The sequence below is a fragment of the Saccoglossus kowalevskii genome, chromosome 5, assembly GCF_978046115.1.
Source record: "Saccoglossus kowalevskii chromosome 5, keSacKowa6.1, whole genome shotgun sequence".
NCBI classification, from domain to species: domain Eukaryota; kingdom Metazoa; phylum Hemichordata; class Enteropneusta; family Harrimaniidae; genus Saccoglossus; species Saccoglossus kowalevskii.
Window position 1 is genome coordinate 21,098,273 of NC_140645.1, and position 26,112 is coordinate 21,124,384.

At 35.3% G+C, this 26,112-nt stretch overlaps 1 protein-coding gene across 2 annotated transcripts; it reads right to left on the minus strand.

The window, feature by feature from the left end:
• Window positions 1-1,244: 1,244 nt before the first annotated feature.
• On the minus strand, window positions 1,245-26,063 carry LOC100369704 (histone acetyltransferase KAT7-like). Of its 2 annotated transcripts, none has more exons than XM_085499218.1 (11): window positions 25,927-26,063; window positions 22,267-22,426; window positions 17,199-17,441; window positions 14,092-14,261; window positions 11,956-12,162; window positions 10,524-10,796; window positions 9,673-9,813; window positions 8,565-8,658; window positions 6,209-6,355; window positions 5,655-5,761; window positions 1,245-2,804 (listed from the first exon to the last, which is right to left on the minus strand). In XM_085499218.1, the coding sequence occupies exons 1-11, from the start codon at window positions 26,038-26,040 to the stop codon at window positions 2,703-2,705; spliced, it is 1,758 nt and encodes a 585-aa protein (XP_085355344.1). In that variant the 5' UTR covers window positions 26,041-26,063; the 3' UTR covers window positions 1,245-2,702. The 2 variants fall into 2 exon arrangements, with proteins under 2 accessions (XP_085355344.1, XP_006812175.2); XM_006812112.3 differs by having other exon boundaries at window positions 9,667-9,813.
• Window positions 26,064-26,112: the final 49 nt, after the last annotated feature.

A 26,112-nucleotide genomic window follows, 5' to 3' on the forward strand; every position in this document is an offset into this window, starting at 1 on the left:
CATACTGTTGAAAATCCAACCTCATCAACCGGTATGTGGCGAGATAAACTAGGCCATAATTTATTTTAGAAGCCATAACTGCCTGGATTTCCAAGATTTTTTTTCCATACTCGTCTGGATTTCCAGATTCTGTTTCTTCATATACAGTTGGAATTCCAGGATATTTTCCCCCATCATACAGTGCTGGAAGTCCGACCACATCAACAGGGGGGGTGCAGATATAAACTGGAATGGCCCATTGCCAGATTGTACTTAAAAGCTGTGGCAAATAGTCTTGTAGTTTTTTGTCAACAGTTGTGGATGATAAAATATATGCGTACTATACTTGTTAGACTTATGGGGACCAATCGATTGGTGTCAGCTGGCCATATTGAAAGAAATTCTCGAAAAATGCAACAAGTCCAAACTAGCTACGTACTTAAACATATTTGGTTTGTTAAATACAAACGGTGATGTATACATGTATGGCACAATACATGAAATACAATTTTGAAAGACACTGAGAAATGGTTCCACAGGCACGAATGAATGGAACCCAAGTTCAATAATAGACATTGGTGAATATGGTACGAACGGATGGAACCCGAGTTCAATACTGCGACTGTATTTCATTATAGCAACCTATACAACATCTGAAAGCTTTAATAGACATTGGTGAATACAGTAGTATATATGCCATACCAATGTGTCCAAGGGATTAACCTGATGACCAATTTTGTTACCATAAACATTGCTTTTTTTAACTATTCAGAGGCAAAAATGACAGAATTCGGTGTCAGATAGTACGTGAAGAATATTGGTACATCAGACTAAGTTGTTTTACCCTTGATACTTTCTGCAAGAAAGTTGATTGTCATTTCATATGATTTGGCGAGTGACATACACTGTGTTAAATTTATTAAAACCGCCAAACAGTGTTGAACTAACAATGGTATTCCAATTTTCAGTTGTGGAAGGGTATAAGTAATTATATCAATTCGAAATGAAACAAAGTTTCTTTTGGTCAACGAAATAAAATTGGAACATTGTCAAATGGCATCTTGTCCACCATGCTCATTGATTGGCTGGTTGGATTGAACTGCCATTGAAATATTAAAATTATAAAAATCATGGGAAAGGTAATTGCAGAATAAAATCAAAACAATATATCCATGAGAAATACAAATAAAAACATGTATAGAAGTATCCATATATAGGAAGTAAATCTCTATATGTGGGTTTGTTAAATGAAATAACACAATACATACAATAACACAACTGTCTTTCAGTTTTTTTAATAAAACTTGAATATGCTATCTTACATTTCTGCATTAAAACACTCCCAAATTTGTTTGTACAAAATAAAAAAAAACATGAATATCAACTACATGTAGCACAAGAAATATATGGAAATGACTTGGTTGACAAACATGTGACTGTGAAAAGTACAATTTGAGAAAAAAATGCTGAAATGGTAGTAGTGTAGTAACAAGTGTTTCACAGATAGTGAGGCAGTTTTAGATACTTTACGTAATTATGGGCAATTCTTACAGAGTGCATTCTGGTAAAATGAATGTTAATTTGTGGTGTTATAACATTATGATACAATGAATACTGTAAAATTGTAAGGAACAGCACAATCACTTTTCAATATTCAACAAACAACCTTAAAAGCCAGAGTTTTCATCATTCATCAATAGTGCAATACACTGCCACTTGCAGGAAAATCTTTCAAATGATTGCCTTTATTTAACAAAGAGTGGGTATCCCATCCCATAAGATTGTTATTTCTGATCATCAAAACACACAATATTTCTTTATTTTGATTGTATATAATTTTGATGTTACTTCACTCTTTGGGTAAGGATTAAGGTAGAAGCCTACTCATAACTGTACAATAAAATATACTCTCTGGCAATATTCAGTGTTTTAATTTAGCACATTTTCCAGACAGCGAAATAAGCAAAATTAAAACCCAGTGAATAATTAACCCTTTTACAGTAGTAAACAATGGACGGGCATTCATATTACATTACCCATGATGCACTCATGATGCACCCATAATGCAATTCATACAATTGTGAAGTCTACTGTAAAGTTGTAATGTCAATTATATTTAGTTGAAAGCCAGTTAGTCATACGAATTGTAAATAAAATGAAACCAAAGTAATTATGCTAATCTGAAGTCTGTGTCAGATCTTGACGAATTATGCTGCTCAGTAGCTAAAATCCCTTTTTGGTATTTAAATTCTTTTTACAAATTGGAACCAAAATTGTGAAAAACAAAATTGTGATTATTTTAATTATTTTAAGATCCATCCATCAGATTATTATTGTTGTGGCCGTCAACAAACTATGCAAAGAGATAGAAGATTCAGTTAAACTCAAGCACAAGATAAAACAACGACTGCTCACTATACACATGTACAGTTCACATAAGAAACGCATCATTATTCACATCAATAATATTGCAGAACCATTAATTGCAAAGATGTTGAGACAAGCGAGGCAATGTTATTTACAGAAATAAAAGTCAATATAAGGTTTATGAAGGTGATGGTGTCTGTACCAATCAGCAGCGTTATTGGGTTTATTTGAAGACCCTTTATAGATGCCTATTGCTGTATACTGCATCTGGAATACGCGAACGTACAATTTTATATATACAAAAGTTTCAGGAAAAATGGTCCCTCTGATGTAAGAACCAGTAATACCTGCAATAGTTATCTGGCAACTGGTGGTGTCCATTTTAAGGAGGCTGGATCAATGACTTTCCGGTCGCACTTAATCCGGGCTTGCTTATCTAAATACTGAGTAATCAGGTCCTGCAAAATAGAAAATGTGCAACACAATGAGTTCAATACACACAACTGTATTTTAGGGAATCCCCTCAGATGCATGTGGATCAGCTTTAGTGAATCCAAACACAATATTATCAAAAATAATTTGCAAATAAAATTTGACTTAATTATCAAATGAGAAGCAGAAACGATTGCCATTAATCCCATACACTGAATATAATCGGAAATTGTATGTTTACGGTAGTACATATTTGAGCACACACATGTAATTATTATTTTGACTTTATTAGTCCCCGTTCGGACGAAGTCCCAACACGGGGACTTATAATTCGGTCTCCGTCCGTCCGTGCATCTGTGCATCCGTCCGGAGTCATATCTCAGAATCCCTTGGGACAATTCCGTTCATTCTTTGCATGTGCCTAGTACTTTATGTGGGACATATGCACATGCAGTGGTTTAGCGATTCAATTCAAAATGGCCGACTGGCAGCCATCTTGTTTTTTGAAAATGTTGTATTTTGGACATGCTTTGTCAGTTTTCATGCAAACTTGGTACATAGATTATACATGTTAGGATACATGTCCATGACAATTTATTTCACAATTGGATCAAAGATGGCCCACTGGCAGCCATCTTGTTTTTTGAAAATGTTGTATTTTGGACATGCTTTGTCAGTTTTTATTCAAATTTAGTACATAGATCATACATGTTAGGATACATGTCCCTGAACATTCGTGAGTTCCTGAGTCTGTCCGTCCGTGTGTCCGTCCGTGCGACAGTCTGTCCAGAGTCATATTTCAGAATCCTGTGGACTGATTCCGTTCATTCTTTGCATGTGCCTAGAACATTTTGTGGGACATATGCACATGCAGTGGTTTAGAGATTCAATTCAAAATGGTCGACTGGCAGCCATCTTGTTTTTTGTAAAATGTTGTATTTTGGACATGCTTTGTCAGTTGTCATTCAAACTCGGTACATAGATTATTCATGTTAGGATACATGTCCATGATGATTTATTTCGCAATTGGATCAAAGATTTTATGCGGTATCTTGGATGTGCTCTGTCAGTTTTCATTCAAATTTGGCACATACATGTACTTTATACATGTTAGGATGCATGTCCATGACAATTTGTTTCAAAATCTACTATATTTCCACAATTCATGTACCATTTTCATTCGAATTTGGCACATACATCATCTACATATCAGTGTGTTTCATAATCAGATCAAAGATGGCTGAATAATGGCTGTTTTTATTTTTGGCCATATTACTACCGGTACTACACGGAACACGTGTTTTGATGTAAATAAACAATCTGTTGTATATGCCACTTGGAACTCAAGTTTCAAGGACACGCTCCACTTTAATATGACGAGCACAAAGTGAACTTTCAAACATTTAACGGGGACTGTGTCATTTTTAATGACTTGTTTAAAGAGGTACAAATGTAGCCTGGTAAACTCATTAGCAAGTGTATCTCAATATATATATATATATATTTATATATATATATATATATACGTGGACAGAGAAATCAAGACACCACTACTTGAGTAGAGTTGACTCCACAGTACTGTTTCGTAAGGTACATGAAGTACCTCACTCATCAGGAGTTAAGACTTTATTAAATAAACCACCGAAACAGACTACGTTATAAGCGATACAGATTTGCATAACAATGGAGTGTGTTTACGATATTAAAACTAGTTGTTGCATAGCAACGATTTGGCTCTGTGTCTACAGGAAGAAAAAAGCTCATTTCTTTTATTTAAACTACAGTAATGTGGTTGGAAAAATATAATATATTTCTCTCTAATGCATAAGTTGCAACGTTTGCTTGAAGTATTATATGGTGCAGCACGCGATAACACTCTCCATTTGATGTCATAATCGATGTTATTGTCTTTTAATGACCAAGCGTATTTACTGAGCTCTGTTGCGTTTCTCAATGATTGGTTGCTTAGCGATGCAGAGTGGTGGCGTATATTCATTTCCACAGCATCGAATCAACGCGAATATGCGATAGGAATTGATGAAATAAGTTGAAATTTATTTGCATTTCATAACAATTCAACGAATTTATTTTTTGTACGTTATTATAATCATTACTAGGTAATAATCAACAGTTGTAAAACGCAGCATGACTGAATGCGCTACCATGATCATTTGCTACTAAGCAATGCAGTTGTGTTCATTGTTATTTGAAACTTCTTTTAGAATATACTTTCGTTACTAATAAAATGAAACAAAATAATTGTATTTGGCGCACAAGGTTTGTTAATGTGATTTTTTTGGAGAAAGATGCGTGGCCTACTTTTTAATCCAGCTAGAAAAAATGTATAACATTTTTGATTAGCTTCTGCAATAGTTTCTTTCGTTTTTAGGTGGTCCAACTGCCGGTGTTGAAAATCAGCGTAGGTGGATTCATGTGGCCACTAATGTTTTCATTAATGAAATATGGTTGGCTGTCACCCTTTTGTTTGGTTGCGATTTTTTAGAGAACTCTAAGTGGCATCTGTTTTTATTTATACATGTACATGTATGTACAAATAAATTTATGCCTTTTTTTTCTAGACAATATGTTTTGTTGTAACCAGGGAAAGTATAATTTATTTTTTTCTATGAATAACGCTATTTGATTGCGTCAATGAAACATCAACGTTATATCATTTGGAATCCCCTTGTGTTAGATACGTGGTGAGATGCACACACTGCTTGTTTTAATTCTCCACACGATACATTAAAGTTGTGGCAAAATATAAGCATTATAGTATTTAATTAAGATCCCAATAAAGCTCAGAAATTTGATCGCAAAAAATTTTTCAATTTCTTTCACAAATTTGAAGGTATCATGTAATGTGATTCACTGACCTGTCTTTTTAACACAAGATGTTTTCCTTTCCAATATTTCAGCATCTGTAATGACTGTAATGTACTCACAATATCGTACGGATTCACTCCCGTCTCTTGGCTTATATCTGAATTGAAATGTACATGGAAATTATTCCAACTGATTTAAATTATTAGCACCGTACAAACGACTTGTAGATTTTTTGCAAAATAAAATCCATTTTAATTTTATCTGTTATCACAATGAAAGTTGTTTAATCTTATCCAGTACTGGTTTTACTTTTTGAAACATGCTAATCGCATGTCAGAAACTGTCTGTAGTATCACATGGTATTCTATCCGGTCAAAGGACACGGGGTAGGTCAACTTGTGCACACTGGATCTCAACTGCTTAGGAAAACAATCAAGTATTCTGAAACATACATCAATGATAAAAAAACCACACACAAAACATAGTTGTTGCCGTGAATGACATTGTTTTCATGCATATATATATCAAATGAGAGATCAGAACAAGTAACTTTTGGAAAAGTAAAAAAAAAACAAAAAAACACATTGAAAACTAAAAAGTACACCTTTGATGGATATCTCTCTGTCGTGATAATTACTCAAATATCGCAGCAAAATATCTTTCCAATAGCTCCTGTAACTGATAAGCCCCAGATCCGATAATGGCTTTTCCGGTGATCCGGTCTTTTCTTCTACTCTGGTCAACAAATAACCTACAAAACACACAAAAACATCAAAATTATAAATTTTAATTGAAAAAAATAAAAGCCTGGATACATACACGTAAGAAAAATCTATTTTTGGAATGTTTGAATTCTTTGTATATACAACTGTATATATATATTATGAGGTTAATAGGAGGATACCTCAAAGTATGCACAAAGACAGTACAACAGGAGTACCGATCGGTACGCAGTAGAGGTTAATGCAATGCAGTTTCAGGTATCCTCGTAATAACCTTATTATTATACATCTATTCCTTCCAAGGATACATCATGGGAATGCCTAAGCCCAACAAGTATAGAACAGAATAAGCGAACTACTTTGAGTGGAGTCCGGTCAACCCATTTGGGAGCCATGTTTGTTTTTATTATTAGAGGACGCTTACGTGCGTAATTATTCCATATTTAGAATTCGCATTTCCATTATATGGTAGGATGAAAATACCCTGTAAAATACCGCAAAATTACTTCACACTGTAACTTATGGTGTTATGGTGACAGATGTATAATAAATATAAATACAGTCAAACCTGTCTATGCTGGCCACCCATGGAACTTTGAGATTTTGGCCTTTATAGACAGGTGGCCTTTCTAGACAGGTTCACTAATTTATTAACTAATGTATTAAAAGAGATTTTGCAACTCCATTTGACACACACTGTCACACTACTGTACACAGTATCCAAACACTTTATTACAAATAAATGTTGATTTTTTTATTCAATTTTAAATTGTATTATGTAAATTAAAATCATTTCACAAAAATCTATCATTGCACAATAATGAGTAGTATCGAAAATTAAATGTTTGAAGATTTGTACAGTAAAGTTCATGTTCAGCAGCAGTTTTATTCTCATTTCCTACTAAAGAAATCACTCAGCTTGCTTTGCTTAGCTATTTTGAATTTTTATGTTCTTTAAATATTTATTGTGTCTGGTACACAGGGAGAGGGACAGTTAGCAGTGCTTTATTGATCCTACAATGTACACAAAAAGAACACTTATGTGACAACTTGAAAGTTTACTCCCCAAACACAATTCCCTTAACATTTTGTTTATTTTTTTCAAAAATCTTCCTGACCTACCTCACTTACGAAATGGTTGATCCCTCTATTCAAAACATTACTTTGCGCAATCAAAATCTAAGCGAATTCCATGTTATTGTACTATTGCAACAATAGAAACATGTGAAATATGCCTGGCGACTTTGGCCAGCACTCTAAGGTCAATTTAACATCATCGTTAAAAGCATCTATTGTTACATGTACCGACCAAAAAAAAAAATATGTTGAACGAATTTAGTTGGACAACAAGACGATACTGCACACACATTCCCTCACAGTGATCGATACACAGTAACGGAAGCGACTGTACTTTTTTACCAGAGTTATCATAACCCAGGAAGGACGCACATGCGCAAGACTAATTGGTATAATTTATTTGGATGGATAAACAACAGGCATGGCCGTTGCGTTGATTTTTTCCTTTAGCTATTAGTTCCAGTTCCAGTTACATGCGTATTTGTCGATATTTATAGGAGTTTTATATGAATAAATATCGATTTTTGTTGGTAATCAATTTGATCGGCGATTCACAAAACGTTTGCAGGTCGTCATTGCTGTGGCTGTTGATTCAGTGAACGTGGTATACATATTTCAACAAAACATTAATGACAGCATGCGTTTATCAGAACACTTTAAAATTCTCAATTATGTTTTTGGCATTCCCCGGCCATCGGTACGGTGTGTTGGCCATGGTAAACTGAATTATAAACAAGAATAAAACATAATTGCCGAAGCCATCGGTTGAATGAAAGATGTGAAAACGTGCTAACTTTATCCGTTGTGATCTTTAGAGTGTATTAGTTGTCTGAGGTTTAAGGCATACTCTGCAAAACATCCGGGAACTATGTCCGTTATATGCAGTTCAACTGATCACTGCGGCCACTGAAGCCTGGCCGTTGGCCGCGTTAGGCAGGTGGTCGCTATATACAGAATACTTTACATGTAAATTTTGTAGGGACTGTTTGGTTGCGACCGCTATAGGCAGGTGGCCGCTGTATAAAGGTGGCTGTTAACACAGGTTTGACTATATGTATATATGGAGGCAATAATAACAAGTAAAAGCTTCTTCACTGTGGAACATTCTTTTAATTCATAAGATAAAAGCACGGTAGCCATGGAGACCACAAATGTACTTACTGAAATCTATAAGCATTTTGCCGTATCCTTGTCTCATATATTGTGGCAGGGTTAAGATACATGATACATTGTAGTTTAAGAAGGAACTCTTTTCCTGTCAGAGGTAAGAAAGATGCGTTAACAATGGATCAGCATTTCCTGAGGATTAGTAGCAGCAACAAAATGGGAGGGGGGTGGTGAATGAGATGAAGCAATATTTGAAATTCGGTAGTTTTAACTTCTATCAATTGGTGTAATATTTAGGTAGATACAAGTGAATTTTGCTTGGACAAATTGCATGTCATAGAGCTGAATGCTTCTGGTAATTTATGGATTACATTTTGTGTGACATTCAAGGTATTGGTTTTGGTGTAAAGTTTACATGTGGACCAAACTGAAATACTGTGATTTCCAGTTGCCACATGATTTCAAAAAGTTATATACGTATTTTGTATTGTTTCTGGCTACTTAGTATAATACAATGTTGATCATTCATAATTTAACCCATTCCTAGCCCTACAAATGAATATCATAGTTCTGAAAATGGTAGCATGTTTTACGTAAATTATACAATGAGGTTACATCTGATATCACATAGGTTTAAGCGAGGTTATAAGATAGGTTAAGCGATACCACTTGATTACAACTCAGAATGATATGGTGGGTGCCACATATGGAGCAAGATGGGTTACTATTCAAATCACCCGATATCACTTCATGTGTACCATAGGGTCTACCGTATATATTTTTATTCTTAATGATACAATGTATTACTATATGTATGTTGATTATTTGCCTGTTATTTATTTTTTGTGATCTATTTTTTAATACAGATTTGAATATTTTGTTATTTCCACTTTGTTAATAAGTCTATAACCATGAAACAATAAATGCGAAACTGGATAAATGGTCATGCGATAGCGTTAGATGACACAAATGTGATCAAAGCAGATTGCATATAAATGACAAAAATGTTGGTCAGGTTGCCATACTGTATCTCATCGGGAGTGATATTTCACATGAAATGTAAGACTAATAATACACACTGAGGTCATGTAATAAACTACCACATTAGATCATGTTACAGTGTCTAACTACCATGAAATATATAAAAACAACTTACGCGCACCTTAGAAAAATAACCAATTACGTGGCAACCAGTGTGATCAGCTTCCGTCATCACATAGAAAAGAAACGGCTCAACGTCGTAATATAATGTTTTGTGATCTAAAAACAGCTTGGCAAGAAGGCATAAATTCTGACAGTAAATCTGAAAAAAGAAAAAAAAAATTTCAAAACACGCTAGATATATGAACCCTAGCTTGATATCAAGTGTCAGTGACTGGAGTTATTCAGATGAAACAGAACACACCTTTCTCATAAGAGTGCCTAATAGCATTGAAATAATTCTGTGATGTAAATACACGAAAGAAAAGCTGTTTCATTTTTCTGGGTGTTACATGTACATGTAACTTCAATTGTTGTCAGTCAATGTCCTGTTACCAGCAGGGTATATGTTAATCATAAATTTTGCTCCCCGGCCCTTACCCCTTAGTATTAGAGGGGGGACCTCATTTTCGATAATAATAATAAACCAAATAATTTCTCGCCAGGACTTGTACATGAAAATGCCAACACAATCCCTTGTGCAAATGAATATACATACATGTAGCTAAACCATCAATATACAAGGATCACCTTGCAAGACATAGCATTCAATGCTCTCTCCAACCAAACGCCCATACATCATGGCTAATTGGCATACTAATATGATAATTTGCATAAATTGTTAGCAATTCTACTGCGACTTGACAGCATGGCATTTATGTGACCTAGTATTGTAAAGTACCAGTATCCATAATTAAAAGGCATGAAGAGAACATCACAGTTATTGTATTTTACAGTGAACATTTAACACTATCACCACCAGAAGGTAGTATGCACACCTTACCTGAATGTAAAAAAAAAAAATAACAATACCTTATTCTTCATACCATCCACTTCAAAAACTGATGTATTTCCTTTTCTGTATATTTCATCTCCTGGTGGATGCCTCCAAACACACTTTGCCATATGACGTCTGAGAATAGTCGCAGTCTTCATGTACTTTAAGCAGAATTCACACAGAAACAATTTGGAGAGTCTTGCATATTCCTCCGGGTACGGCGATGAGTACCAGGTATCCAGTTCATATTTCCCAAACTCAATGGATTTGGTGCCGCCCTCAAACACGAATCCTTGCGCATCATTTTCCTGGGGAAAATAATTCAGTAAATGAATTTCACAAATACATTTAATAGCAGGCCATCATCCATCATCCAAAAAAATAAATAAAAAGACTCTCGGCAGTGTAGCGAGACCGGCGTAGGCGATCGGGGGCAGAGAGTAGACGGCCAATGTGGGCTTGTAGCAGGCCATATGGCCGACAGCCGGCTCTTGATAAAACCTCTGAATGCTATGAGATTATCAAGAGATAACGCAAATTATACACAAAGACGGTATGGAGATCGTATTGACCAACACATACTGCACAAGTGCGTTAACCCCATATTTTGCTTCCAACACTCCAATTATTGAAGAGGGACCCAGTTTTTCAAGCAAGCTGGGGTTCAATCTCTAATAAAGTTATCCAGGATCAAATTTCAATTTCTTAAAATTTGGTAAGTGGGACTCGTCTTGACGAGACACTAGCGCAAACCCTGTAATATTCTCATGACAACCATAATGTTATACATCTTTTTCCTGCTTGTAGTAATAATTTAATGAGATATAAGAGTCCAATATGACAACGAAAAATGTTTTACACTGTGCGAACATTTGCATTAGTAATAAGATTCCAGCATGTGCTATAGCATTTCTGTGTTCATTTCTGGAACGATTTAATGTTGGTGACGCAGTTTATCCCATATAAGAGAATATTCAAACATTGAGTGCTAATATGATTCAGAACCAGTTCTTTTCATGGAATGGCAAATTCTATTGTTTGCAGTGCTACAAATGTAGATGTATAATATTTTTATTTATACAGGAACCACCTGATTTATATACACTCATTTATTCATGTTAATCTATGAAATTAATCCTGTTACTACATGTACAATGTACTTGGTTTATTGCTCAATTTACATGAATATGAATCGTAAATGATGTGAACGAGCAGCCAAACCATAACCCTGGCATAAGCAAAGCACCCTCAAAATACCTAGCAGGAAAATCTGAAATGAGGTTAAAGTTGAACTTTCTACTGTGATAATTTCTCACATTTTCAAGATTTTCACAGATTTTCAAGTAACAGCAGGTTAATTATGCACATCAACTGCCATGGGCATTTACCAGGGAAACCAGCAGTTTCAGCTTCAGCATTAGGACTTTGTAAGTATACCAAAAACAAAACAAAACATTCTCTCCTCACCATTTCTTCTGATGCACGGGCTTGGGCTTCTTTAAATAAATCTAAGTCGTATTGTGAAGTGAGACCATTTAATAGTGGTTCCCTCGTCTTAGCAAACTGTTGTCGGTGTATCTCATTTTCATCTTTCTGTTCCAGTGTCAACTCTTTTCTCTGCTTACGAAGTTCATGTAATTTTTGTTTCAGTTGTTGTTGTTGTCTTGAAGGACTCTGTGTGAGAAACATTGTGGTTATTGATAGCTAAAAGTTTACTGTAAAACCATTTATTCTTACTGGCATTTAATTTTACTATTTCGATGCTTCATTGTTTTAATTTTTCACAAACTTGGCAGGGAAACAATGAGTTCTGTTGTTATTTTACATTTTCATTTAATTTTGCGGATTTAACTTCACAACGCAAATAGGACACTTAAAACCCAGTGAATAATTAATGCATTTACAGTATTATCACAAGTCGTAGGTAGGCCTTGAGATCAGGGGACTGTATAACCCTCTGGGTGAAATATTACTTGTTCACCTCTTAGAGAATGCCAAATAGCTGAATAGAAGAGTTGATACATAACCGTGCAAATTATATGTGTAAAACAGACAAGTTTAAATTCAGACTAGTTTTTTTTAAAACAGACAAGTTTAGATCATGGAACTATAAACCCCAGGAAGAACAACGAAACTAAGAGGATTAAAAAAACCTTTGTCTTAGTTTATCTTACAGTGCTTTCGCTTTTGTTTCAACAACATTAGTCATACTCCATGTTAGTTGCCGCCGATACGCCTGTATCAACCGCTTTGCTGGAAACGGAAAACTTGAAAAAAATATTTCATATCTGCGCAGTAAAATATTTCGTTAACTACGCATGCGCAAACAAGTCGGTCTGCAGGGTGACCTTCAGTGTACCGGAAATCATGCAACGGGTCGGAGTTTTAGCGAGATTTCATAATTTTCAATGTCGTTTTTAGATTATTTCATGTTTTTTTCAACCCTTGAAAAAATAAGGTTGCGAAAGTTTGCGAAACATGGGGTTTGGTATGCTGTTTGTTGTCGAGATATCCCGACTTATTCCGTGTTTCCCTTCGATCGCCAGAAGTGGCAATGTGTTTTTTTTCCCGTTGAATGTCGCTCATTTATCAGTGTTTTTGTCTTGGCGCCATTGTTTTTTTATGCTATAACCGAAACAACTCGATCACGTGATCCCCAAAGTCGCCTGATTGACTCCGAAAATGACCGATAGTCGGAGATAAACGTTCATTTGCGTAAATCGGCTTATTTTTTAATGCGACGAAATAAACAGTCAAAATAAACATTCGTCATTGCGGCAACTATCATAGTTCAAAGGAAACGAAGTGGTTGTTCTTCCTGGGGTTTATAGTTCCATGTTTAGATATAGACTTTTTTTTTTTTAATATTTTTTGTGCTAGGCGACAGTTTTGGACATTGAATGTCACTGTTGTCTTTCCTGACTTTTTTTTGTATGTGCAAATTGCAAGTGCTAGTGCTGATACATAATGCATTTTTGCCACAGAAGTCATATTCATATTTGGGACTACATGAAAGGGATATGCGGCCATCTTCCTATCAAATGGCAATTTAATGCGCTATCCTGGCGTCAACCAGGCTCGATCGAACACAAGCACCTGCGGACCTTAACCAAGGTTCCCCAAAAATCGCATTCGTTAGTGAATGAATCTCGACCAGTGGAATTGGCCTTCCCATTGGGTTGACCCTTTTGATGTTCAGCTTGAGGTAGGATTTGAACTTGGGTCTACCGATCATGAGTCTGATTCAGACTAGTTTAGTGGCGTACACATGTTTTTGTTTTCGAAAATTCATTAACAAAGATATTTTTGTATTTTTATATTTTATATTTTTAGCGTTCATTTGCATCAAGCCAAAAATAAATTATCCCCATAAATTATCTCCAAGTATTTTTGTAATCTAATCATCAAATGCCACTAAGCGTACAAATTGTATGCCCTACTGTTTACAATGCATAGGTAAATAAAATTAATATTTTGGTAGATTCTGTACATGCATTTATGACTTGTACTGGAATATTCAAACGTTAAAAATTAAATTTCAATCCCAAGAGACAGTGTATCAAAGAAAAGAACCAATAATTTTCACAAATTATTAAAACTTACCGGCGTTCGCAAACTCATTTTTGTTTTCTCCAGTTCTCTAACAGACGCCTTTAACTTGGCTTTTTCTTCTCTCTGTTCTGCTTTAAGTTTACACTCTTCCATGGTGGTATTATGGTACAGCGGACAACCTGATATAGTTCGGTGGGTTTCAAATTTGCCTGTTAGGTGCCCTGCCAGAATACATAGACACAGAAGAGATTGAACATCAATCTTCACTTATTGAACATGTGACAATACGAAGACCAAACCCTGGGTGAACTGCAAAACTCTCTATACTTAATGCATTTTCCATTCCATGTAAAAGGCCAAACAAAGGTCATAGCGTCGCAGTGATATCAAAACATTGTGTGGGATTTAACAAACACAAAAGTATTTTGGCGTATTTTAACACTCATTAAAGTGCTGCTATACACATTTGGTGATGGTCAATTTTGATGAAGTTACAGTATCTAAATGCAATATTCCCCTCTAAAAAATTATTTTACCACTGAAAAAAAAAACAAGCAGCCTATCGGCTGAGATAGCTCCGCTGTTAGCAATGCACATTTCAATTAAAGAAGTGAAGACATCATTAGAAAATGAACAATATGAATAGTATCAAAGCAATCGGACTTACAGTTTTTAACAAGAAGTCGAAAATATCACTTTTTACCAAAAATTACAAAAATATTCACCAAAATAAATTAATTAGAGAATTGAAGATATCATCACAAAACGAACAAATCTGAGAGAGGTCCACATGTAGTACCTATATATGTAATATCAAAGCAATCGGACTTGCGGTTTTTAACAAGAAGTCAAAAATATCACTTTTTACCAAAAATGACAAAAATATTCACCAAAATTAGAGAATTGAAGATATCATCACAAAATGAACAAATCTGAGAGAGGTCCACATGTAGTACCTATATATGTAATATCAAAGCAATGGGACTTGCGGTTTTTAACAAAAAGTCAAAAATATCACTTTTTACCAAAAATGACAAAAATATTCACCAAAATTAGAGAATTAAAGATATCATCACGAAATAAACAAATCTGAGAGAGGTCCACATGTAGTACCTATATATGTAATATCAAAGCATTTGCACTTGCGGTTTTTAACAAGAAGTCGAAAATATCAGTTTTTACCAAAAATGACAAAAATATTCACCAAAATTAGAGAATTGAAGATATCATCAAGAAATGAACAAATCTGAGAGAGGTCCACATGTAGTACCTATATATGTAGTATCAAAGCAATTGGACTTGCGGTTTTTAACAAGAAGTCGAAAATATCAGTTTTTACCAAAAATGACAAAAATATTCACCAAAATTAAAGAATTAAAGATATCATTACAAAATTAACAAATCTGAGAGAGGTCCACATGTAGTACCTATAGATGTAATATCAAAGCAATTGCACTTGCGGTTTTTAACAAGAAGTCGAAAATATCAGTTTTTACCAAAAATGACAAAAATATTCACCAAAATTAGAGAATTAAAGATATCAACATGAAATGAACAAACCTAAGAGAGGTCTACCCAAGGTACATATACACCAAGTATCAAAGCATTTAGGCTTGTAGTTTTCAAGAAGAAGTCGAAAAAGTAAAACATTGACACGGACGACGACGACGGACAATCACTCATATGATAAGCTCCGCTCGACAAAGTCGACAGCGGAGCTAAACAAATTATTTCTGAAATTGAAAAATCACCTGTGGCTTGACTTAGTGATCACCATCCAATAACTGAACACCTCACAATTCCCTCTGTTCCTTTGGTGTTTCAATTTTTAGACAGTAATTTCAGATACTACCGTATTTATCCGGGTATAAGCCCAGGGTCCTGAACATGGAAAATTGGCAAAAAGAAGGGGTGGGTGTTTGCCAGGAGATCCCCGGCAAAAAAAACGAAAATTCGCAAAAATTGACAAGCAGAACGAACTGCGGCAGGGAATAGAACGGCAAATGAAAACATGGAACGGAAATAAATGAACAATATGCAACACTAGAAATATAATGTATTGCTTATAATGTGACAAATAAACCCGAAATGATAAAATCGACAGTGAGGAATCATTTGAATTAGGATTTTCCCGCCCACAAACACGCCCAATACGTGTGAACTCAAAATGAATTACAATGTAAAATGTCAGGGGTTAAACTGCATAAAATGATTTCCGTTCTCGACAAATTACGAATCAACCGTCACACAATGATCAATAATAAGGATGCTTTTGTTTACAGTCTAGCAATAATCTATGACCTTTACGCATCTGCTTTACTGATTGGCTAAGAATGTCATCACTTACTAGTATTTCATCATAAAGGTCAAATCGTGACATTGCTTTCTTATCAGACTCGAGGCTTATCAATCACGGTGAAAGTTATCATTCAGCAAGTTTCAGCGGTTGGATATCGCAGTGGACTTGAAATAGGAACTGTTTTTTTTATCCAAAGACAGAATAGATTTCATGACAGAAATGCAATAGCGGTGATGAAAGATGGTAAAAAAGTTGGCAGTCTTCGGCGTGACATTGCAAAATTGCTGGCCCCAGTTATGGATTCGCAAGCTGCTACAAAATATTTTATAAAGCCAAAATAACGTGATTTTAACCAGACTCCCAGGTACGGGTTGCTACAATATTGCAACATTGGTTTAATTGTCGAGAACTACCGTTTCTGCTTTAATATATATTTTTATAGACTTGCTGACTGTTAAGATTCTGAATAAAATCAGCGGTGAACGCCTACCCTGAAAGCAGAAAGCTGTCACAGCTATTTCGCGTTCACCCCTTGTTTTAAGCAATTAACAATTATATTTAAAGAATTTTTATAAGCATCACGACAGACTTCAAGAAAGTCAACTGTTAATACAACCACTGTCAACGAATAGAAAATAGTTTTTTTTTTTATTTTTTGTGTAGAAAAAGGCCCCTTGGGCGTGTGCCCCGATATGATCTCAGATTATTTATTGTGTCAAAAGTGGGGGATGGGCTTTTGCCCAGGCATGGGCTCTTACCGGGATAAGTATGGTAGTAAATTCTTTTTACAGAGTATTATTTGAAACATATAACGTGTATGAATGAAGAAACATGTGTAATGATTGTAACAGGTGCTTACCTGTAGAGTCACACCCTGGCACTGGACATTTGGAATCCAACTCTTCCTTCAACTTTTTCCTCAGTGTATACTCTAATGGTGCATCTTTATTCTTGCGTTTTTTACCACGCTTAGTCGGCCCAGACCGTCCAGAGTCACAAGAGTCTGAATCGGATGGTGACTTTGACTTTCTGGACTTAAATATTGATTTTCCATCCCCTTTTCCTTTCATGACTGAAGGAGTCAGATCCTTGATTGGAAGCACTGTAAAATTAAAGAAAATAAGTTTGGAAGTTAACAGCAAAGTATGTGTAGTAATCAATACTTTGACAAGACTTGAACTTCATAATTATGAGACAAAATAAATTGCCCAGGGCAGTTTTCTCCCCAGCAAAACAACATAGAGTATCGAATAATTAGCATCACAATACCATATTTTAATTAACTCTATTGTATCCATTGTTATGCTAAATATGCGCTATTGTTTATCCCAAACTAAACAGTTGGAAACCTCTACTCTTTAATGCCCTGGGAGGATCCCTGCTAGGGCTCATAGAAATTATACACTGACAAGTACTCATTTTATAGGACACCAAAATTATCTGGTGGCGCATCTAGGTGAAAGGTTCTGTAACATCAGTGTAATTAAAAAATACCAATCACTGGTAGTGTATTTGTTATTACAACAGTCCAATCATTAGATCATGAGCTCAAATTCTACCTGGGATTAGTAAGCTGAAATTAGTAAGCCATTGTGTATCAGACCCTGAAACAAATGTACAGTATGCCATTATGTGTGACATGTAGACATACAATATGATTGCAATCCGTCAAGACATGTCCGAGGTATGGCTTCAAAAAAGCATTCATTAATTTAATACAAAATGTTTGACAGTCAGCATTTTTTATTTTGATATAATTAACAAATTAATATTCAATGTATGCAGTCAGCTGGTGTACAAGTGTTATAAAAATATCTATGATTAATTAACCGATATTTTCTATATGGAGGCTGCCATTTTGAGCACGGCTCTATACATGTAAGACAGACAAGCTGAGGTTATTCACATTCCTACAAGTCAGGTGAAAAATACTGACTTTCAGAGCCAATCAGCGACAGCCTTATAAAAATTGATTAATAAATTTGGTTTCAAATATTTCAGGTCAAGTGTTTTAGGTTCTTCACATAAAAAGGTGTTTGTATGCAAACACACAAACATGATGAATGCAGTCAAATGTTTTGAGTGTGGCTTAATGCTATGCCAATAGATCGTTTGGCTGAGAAAGTTTGATATTTTGTTTTGTGGGAATCTGAACTTGTCTTTTTCCGAAGTTTTTTTTTTTTTAAGTCAATGAAGCGTATTCAAATGAACAATGTTATATTGTGACTAGCATGAATTCATAATGAGCCGTTATTGCTACAAAAAAGTATACGTATTTTATATATACCATTTGATTTGTTTGTAATTTTGAAACTTTTGTTGTTTTTGTTTATTTGTGTTTGTTTTTTCTGATCTGTATCCTTACCATACAGCACCCACTGATGGTGCAGTTGTGTAATAAAGTTATTATTATAAAAAAGTGTTATTAATATGCTTCTTAAATGCTTAATTCATGATGTTTGTTACTTACCAACATCAATACCAAAACCAAAAAGATACAAATGTACATGTAATACAACATCAGCATTGCATTCACCATTCAGTGAAGTCGTTTAACAATCATTAACACATTTAAATGAGCTATGATACAGTAATTCCAATACATTGGCACCAGCCAGCATCTGATTGATTAATACATGTAGGTCAAGCAACACTTTCAGGTCAACTTGTGTATAGAAAAAACACAGTGTTCTCCACAATCCAAAATAGCTGGTGGGCGGCCTAATTAGCATAAATTTGCATATTAATTTGCATGTCATTTACATACATCTTTCTAGCTTTTATGTCATGCAATGCAATACACACTAAGTTATTTACTATTCTCTTTTTAATTTAATTGAAACATGTTACAATTTTTTGAAATACAAACAGATTGGTCACTATTAATATTTACGAAATGCAAAAAGTTTGAAATCGGTGATTTATACGTTCGCAAATTATTCTGCAATTCGAGTAACCAAGAGCAAGTACGAGTTATAATGTAGAAAATATACGAGGTGATTTGTTCCCGACGCCAAAACGGACGATTTGTCAAAATAAAACTCATAACATTTTTTATTTGTGGCATCAGTACTCACCCGTGCCGACGGACGGTAAGATGCATTTACGCATGTAACGGTCACGATACGTTGCGTTTTCACACGTTGTTTTGGGATTCAAGAAAAATGCTAGCAATCGGCAAAATAAAAGAATCTGCTATTTTCTCGAAAGATTAGACATAAAAAATGGATAAATGAAAAAAAGTACATGGAAAAGATAACTAAAATATTATTCAATTACAAATACTCGCGGTAAACTAATCCGGCAGCCATGTTTGATGTTTATTACCGCTTTCCGAATTCAGTACACGAACACCCAGAATGCGCTGCTCCCCTATGCAACTTAGATACTAAATCGTTACAGCGCCAACACCGGTGGGTGGCCGACGGTCGTTGAATGGGGTAGGCCAAAAGGTCACCAGTTTGCCTTCTCCATGCTGTTTTCACGATGAAAATCGAGCGAACGTTGTAAATACGGCTAGAATTTTAATTTTTGTTCGAGTTTACATGCAATATGCTAATATATTTGTTTATTTTCTGTGCATATACATTTCGTTCGTATTTAATTCTTTCTTTCGTGATTGGAAGACGATTATTAAAAATACAGCTGTAAATTGAAACCACTGTAGTTGTGTATCGTGAGTAATAAGTGGCAACAATGTCGGGCGACAATGAATTCAGGCGATTGACACATTGCCATGAATACACTTGATAACTGCTTGCAGACTTCCAGTGGTCATTGTTTATGTTTGGACTCTTGAAACAATAGCAAAATAAAGGGTTGGGCAACTACTCTTTTGTTTAGGCTTGGGAAGAACAATGCAAGCTTTTTACAAATAATTTCAGCTGGATGTACGTTGGTGGGCGGGCGTTGAGAGTTACTAGGCGGCCGTAAAACTTGATGGGCGGGCCGCCCACCTAAAACCCCTTGTGGAGAACACTGAAACATGAATATTATATTCTTTCTAGCATTTACAGCGGCCTGTCAACCTGTCAATTTAGACTGATACTCCGGCCCAGCTTTTGAACAGATAAAAAAAGTCATTCGACAGGCGTAATTTTTACCAAGTAGTCTAATTTTAAATCACAACAAAAAAATTGATTGTACCGTTAAAATCCTATTATAAACCGCATACCTAATAGTAACCGCACCCCCGATTTCGGCTTCAGTGTTAAAGAGTTCTCAAAAAAAATTGAAAACATGAAAAGTACCTATTACTAACCGTACCCCCAATTCAACAAGACCGTAACTGACTTTGTTTCAACCAGCTGGTACATGTACATTGTTCCTAATCCTATTCTTTTGTTTCGACAACGTGCCTAAAATATTCACACCTCTTTATTGTTATTAGTGTTAGGATGTCAAACACGCAGTGAAACTGCTTTTGTCTTGTGACAACTTATGAATACGTCTGTGTGTCGTAAGTTTTCGACAATGAGCTGTTCTCACCGAAAAACTGTTAAATTCTTTTTCAATGCTCAGTTTATCTTTCGAAAACAACTAATTTCTTGATTTAAAAAAAAAGTCATGTCGTTTTTTCCATGGAAATCAAAGCCAAAAAATCGCACAACATTTATCGGTAAATCGCTTCCGGGTTTCTTTCACCATGAAGTCGGTGACCTGTCATTAAGATATTTAAATGAACTAAGGTAATTTGAACACGTGGGCGCCATCCAACATTTTGATTGGTTAATTAGCAAGTAATGTCTCATGTGCATTCAAACTACATAGCAGAAGTCGTATCGCTTCGATCGTTTACATGTGACCGAAATTATTTGCTTACGGTGAAACTAAGTTGAATTTTACTTGCATTTGATAACAATTCAACAAATTTATTTTTCGTGCGTTGTTATAATCACTACTGAGTAATAATCAACAATTTCAACAGTTCGAAAACAAGTAAGATATTCACTTGTGAGCCGAAGCATGGCCGGATTGCGTTACCGTACCCACGGTATCGTACTTTTTTAGTGCCGTACCATGATCATTTTCTACTCAGCAATGCATTAATGTTTGTTTTTATTTGAAACTCCTGTCAGAATATACTTTCCGTTACGAAGAAAATAAAAAAAATAAATGCATATTACATTAAATATACCAAGTATTTTTTTTTTTCATGTGAACATTTTTTTTGTGATGTGACGCTTATCACTCTTCCCCGACATCTAAATTGGAGTTAGCTTATATTCAAAAGATTGTACGGTGTGGTGTATTGTTTGTTTCGTGCAAGTGATGTGGGGAAAAATGACCACGCCCATTTAGTGATTGCAATATGTCTCTAATATAAACCGCACCCTGAACTTGAGCTGTTGATCCCAATTTTTTTATTTGATACATTGTAATATAAACCGCGGTTTATAATAGGATTTTAACGGTAAGTCTACGTTTGCAGAGTCAGACTGCTACATGTATTTTTTATTTTGATAAAGTTATTACAATCATGACTGAGTAATAATCAACATTTGCAATACCTAAACAAGAAAATTATTCATTTGAGAAGCACAGTATGACAGAATAACACTACAGTGACAATTTCCAATTAAGCAATGCATTCATGGTTTTATTTGAAACTTCTTCTAGACTATAACTGTATACTTTTTAATTACCAGCAAAATTAAAACCGATGCATATTACATAGAAATCACTGAGTATTTTTTATATTATGTGGAAATACAAACTTTTTTTTTGTTTGACTGGAAACTTTTCAGTTATTTTAGAACCACATTAAGTCTTTCACTCTTCCCTGGCGCCTGAATTAGAGAAACGGTAAAATTATGGCGTTTATGGTATATACCCGGTAGTAAACATCAGTAAACTAATCTTATTTATTGTAAACACTTGTACGCCAGCTGACTTTGAATGTTTGTACCACCCCAGCAATTACTCACCCTGGGTTTGCTCAAATTTAGCCGAGCTCCTGGTTACTCGTCTGTCCTCTGGGAAGTCTTCATCAGTGGAGCTGGCTTCTACATCAACTGAGAAGTCGGACTCTTCTTCTGTGGTGACATCATCAGAATCTGAACTAGTGCGCAGTCGGCGGGTTTCTCGCTATGAAAAATATGAGAACGCATCATAATATGTCTTTCAACATCTCTCGTTAAGTGAGACTTGGAGTCAATAAAATAGTATATGGAGAATGCACAAATAAATGCATGCAATGTATTGGGGTTGAAAATTTCATGTAGACGACTGCTTGGATGCCCTACCCTTCAAACTAGTCAATATTTCAATTTCCAATCCATAGTATATTGAATGATCCCAAATACAAAAAGTCAAGCCTACACATATAGATGTATCAACTTTATTAGTAGTACATAGGCTGACATAAATGATAAGAAGAGTGGTATGTGTGTGGTTATAAAAATTATAGAGTAATCCACTACAAATATTCACAATGAATACATTAGCTGGTGTACAACATCTTTAGTGAATGCCGACTGGTCATTGTAAAACAATTGACAAACAATGCTTAAACAGATAATTTGAATATTGTGGACTACTTTATTTTCACTGGAATTAGTTTTTGCTGAAAAGGCTTTTTGGGCGTTTTGTATGGAATTTATTTTCACTGATTTATGACATAAATAGTGTACGAGTTAAGATTATGGCGGATAAAATACAAAAACACAAACCAAAACAAGCATCCTCCCGGCTGAGATAGCTCAGCTGTTAGCAATGCACATTTCAAATTGAAAAAAACTGAAGATGTCATCATGAAATGAACAAATCTGAGAGAGGTCTATCTGAGGTACATATACCATATTTATCCGGGTATAAGCCAAGGGTCCTGAACATGGAAAATTGCCAAAAAGAAGGGGTGAGCGTTTGCCAGGAGATCCCCGGCAAAAAAACGAAAATTGACAACACGCAGAACGAACTGCGACAGGGAATAGAACGGCAAATGAAAACATGCAACGGAAATAAATGAACAATATGCAACACTAGAAGTAAAACAAAATTAATGTATTGCTTTAATATAATGTGACAAATAAACCAGAAATAATAAAAATCGTCAGTGAGGAATCATTTGAATTATAATTTTCCCGCCGACAAACACGCCCAATACATGTGAACTCAAAATGAACTAAAATGTCAGGGGTTAAACTGCGTAAAATGGTTTCCGGTCTCGACAAATTACGAATCAACTGTCATACAAGATCAATAATAATTTACAAATTTACACAGTAAAAATTATAAAAATCATAGCTGTTTGAAAACACTTCTCAGATCTTTATTTGTATGTTCATTGCCATCTTCGTCAAACTCAAAACCCTCAAAGTCCAAGTTGGCGTCACTGTAGTCGTCGAACAAAATCCCTACAACTTCTTTCACGGTGAAAGTTATCATTCGGCAAGTTCCGGAATGTCTCACTATATGGATATCGCGGTGGACTTGAAATAGGAAGTTTTTTATCCAACGACAGAAGAATAGTTTTTATGACAGAAATGCAATAGCGGTGATGAGAGATGGTAAAAAAGTTGGTTGTCTTCAGCGTGACATTGCACATTGCAAAATTGCTGGCCCAGTTATGGATTTGCAAGCTGCTACAAAATATTTTTTAAAGCCAAAATAACGTGATTTCAACCACTCTCCCAGGTACGGGTTGCTACAATATTGCAACATTGATTTCATTGTCGACGACGCTGAAGCCGAACGAGTGCGACACTTGCTTAACGGCTCTCCTTATACAATGTATGATTTGCTTGAATCGTTTCTAAGGAAGCACAAACCAAACACTAACGACATATCTCAAAAAGAGAACTACCGTTTCTGCTTTAATGTATATTTTTATAGACTTACTGACTGTTATGATTCTGAAAAAAATCAGCGGTGAACGCGCTGTCCTGAAGGCAAAAAGCTGTCACAGCTATTTCGCATTCACCCCTTGATTTACGCAATTAACAATTATATTTAAAGAATTTTTATAAGCATCACGACAGACTTCAAGAAAGTCAACTGTTAATTAATACAACCATAGTCAACAGTTTTTTTTATTTTTTGTGTAGGAAAAGACCCCCTGGGTGTGTGATCGGATATGATCTCAACTTGTTTATTGTGTCAAAATAAGGGGTGGGCGTTTGCCCAGGCATGGGCTCTTACCCGGAGAAGTACGGTATGTATATCAAAGCACTCCGACTTTTTAACAAGAAGTCAAAAATATAATTTTACACCAAAAAATACAAAAATATTCATCAAAATTAGAGATTTGAAGATATAACGAAATGAACAAATCTGAGAGAGGTCTGCCCAAGGTACATATACACCTAGTATCAAAGCAATAACAAGTTTAGTATTATTTACTGTTACATGCATGTCCAATGGTGATAAACAGGTATTCCAGAAGTACTGTGAAATACTGTATTTTAGCTGGAATTAATTTTCGCTGAAAAAGCTTTTTGGGTATTTTGATTAGAATTTATTTTCACTGATTTTTGATGATTTGAATGTGAGACATGAAAAAAAAGTATATTCGCTGGATTTTATTTTCACTGAAGCATCCCTTTAGCGAAATTAAATTCCAAGTGTAAATAAAGCTCATGGCATAGACGGCATCTACATGTAGTCTTGTAACCGATGTCACCAGCATTGCTCTCATAGCCAATGGCACTGTAGAAATTTTCTGTGATGCACCTAGTGTTATAGACGCAAAGGAAACTCAATATCATACAATGCTATTTTGGATTGATCCATAGCACTTGATAGTGTTTTGAACCAATAGATGTTGAGTATAATTTATAGTCAGGATGATTTATATATAAGGTCGCAAGAGCATTAAGTTCTGGTTGGGTCAAAGAGGTGGGTCAAGATATCCACGGTGTCTGTGTTGAGTTGTTCAATTTGGGTCGAAGTGTCTAGAAATCTGCTTTGTCAATACTATAAAATTTGCAATTTGGGAAAATGATAAGTCTGATAATAGACCATAACATTTTAATTCAAATCTACAGCCACATTCAATCATGATTTTGTTAACGACCTCTCTACTCAGCAGTTAACAAGGTTACCCAACCTGAGTTTTGAGATTCCGTTTTGACTCAAAATCCCTACAAAATCAATCGTGATATAGGGCGGACACTGCCGCGTCACTGGTGAAACGCCCACTTTAATATCAACAACGCCGTGGTTTACCGCAATGCTGCAACCACAAAAGTACATTCGACGCATAGAATTGGATGGCTAATTAATGTGTCAATCCCGTTTATACGAAGCTGGCCTATTGTGTACAAAAAAATTACACGCTTAGTGAACACTATAACGCTAAAAAAAATAATAGTGCGACGACATAGTGGAAAAAAAACATTTTCTACTGTATTTACCTGTCCTTCAAAAAAAATTGTGAGTACATTTTCACCCTCTTGCACAACGATCATGATTCGATGCAAAGCCAATAAGTAGACGGGAAATACGATAACATTGCGATGTTCCCGCCATGGCTCTGATAATCGTCGACGATCGTAAAAGCGAAAGATCAGAATATACAAAGATGTGCGTGTTCAGATAGAAGAAATGAGTTTTGGAAAGCTCCGTGTATATTTATGAGTCTTTCTTACCCGTCTCCTGCCCATGTCGGGGGTGAAAACTGTTGCTATTCGACAAAGTGTCAACACAAACAAAATCCAGAGTCTGTAAACAATCTTTAGAAAACCAAAATGGCGACCTCCCATGCACCGGAAGTACTATTGTATTGGAACGCGAGAAGAAAGACGCAAACAAAACTGTAAGACGTTGCGATATTT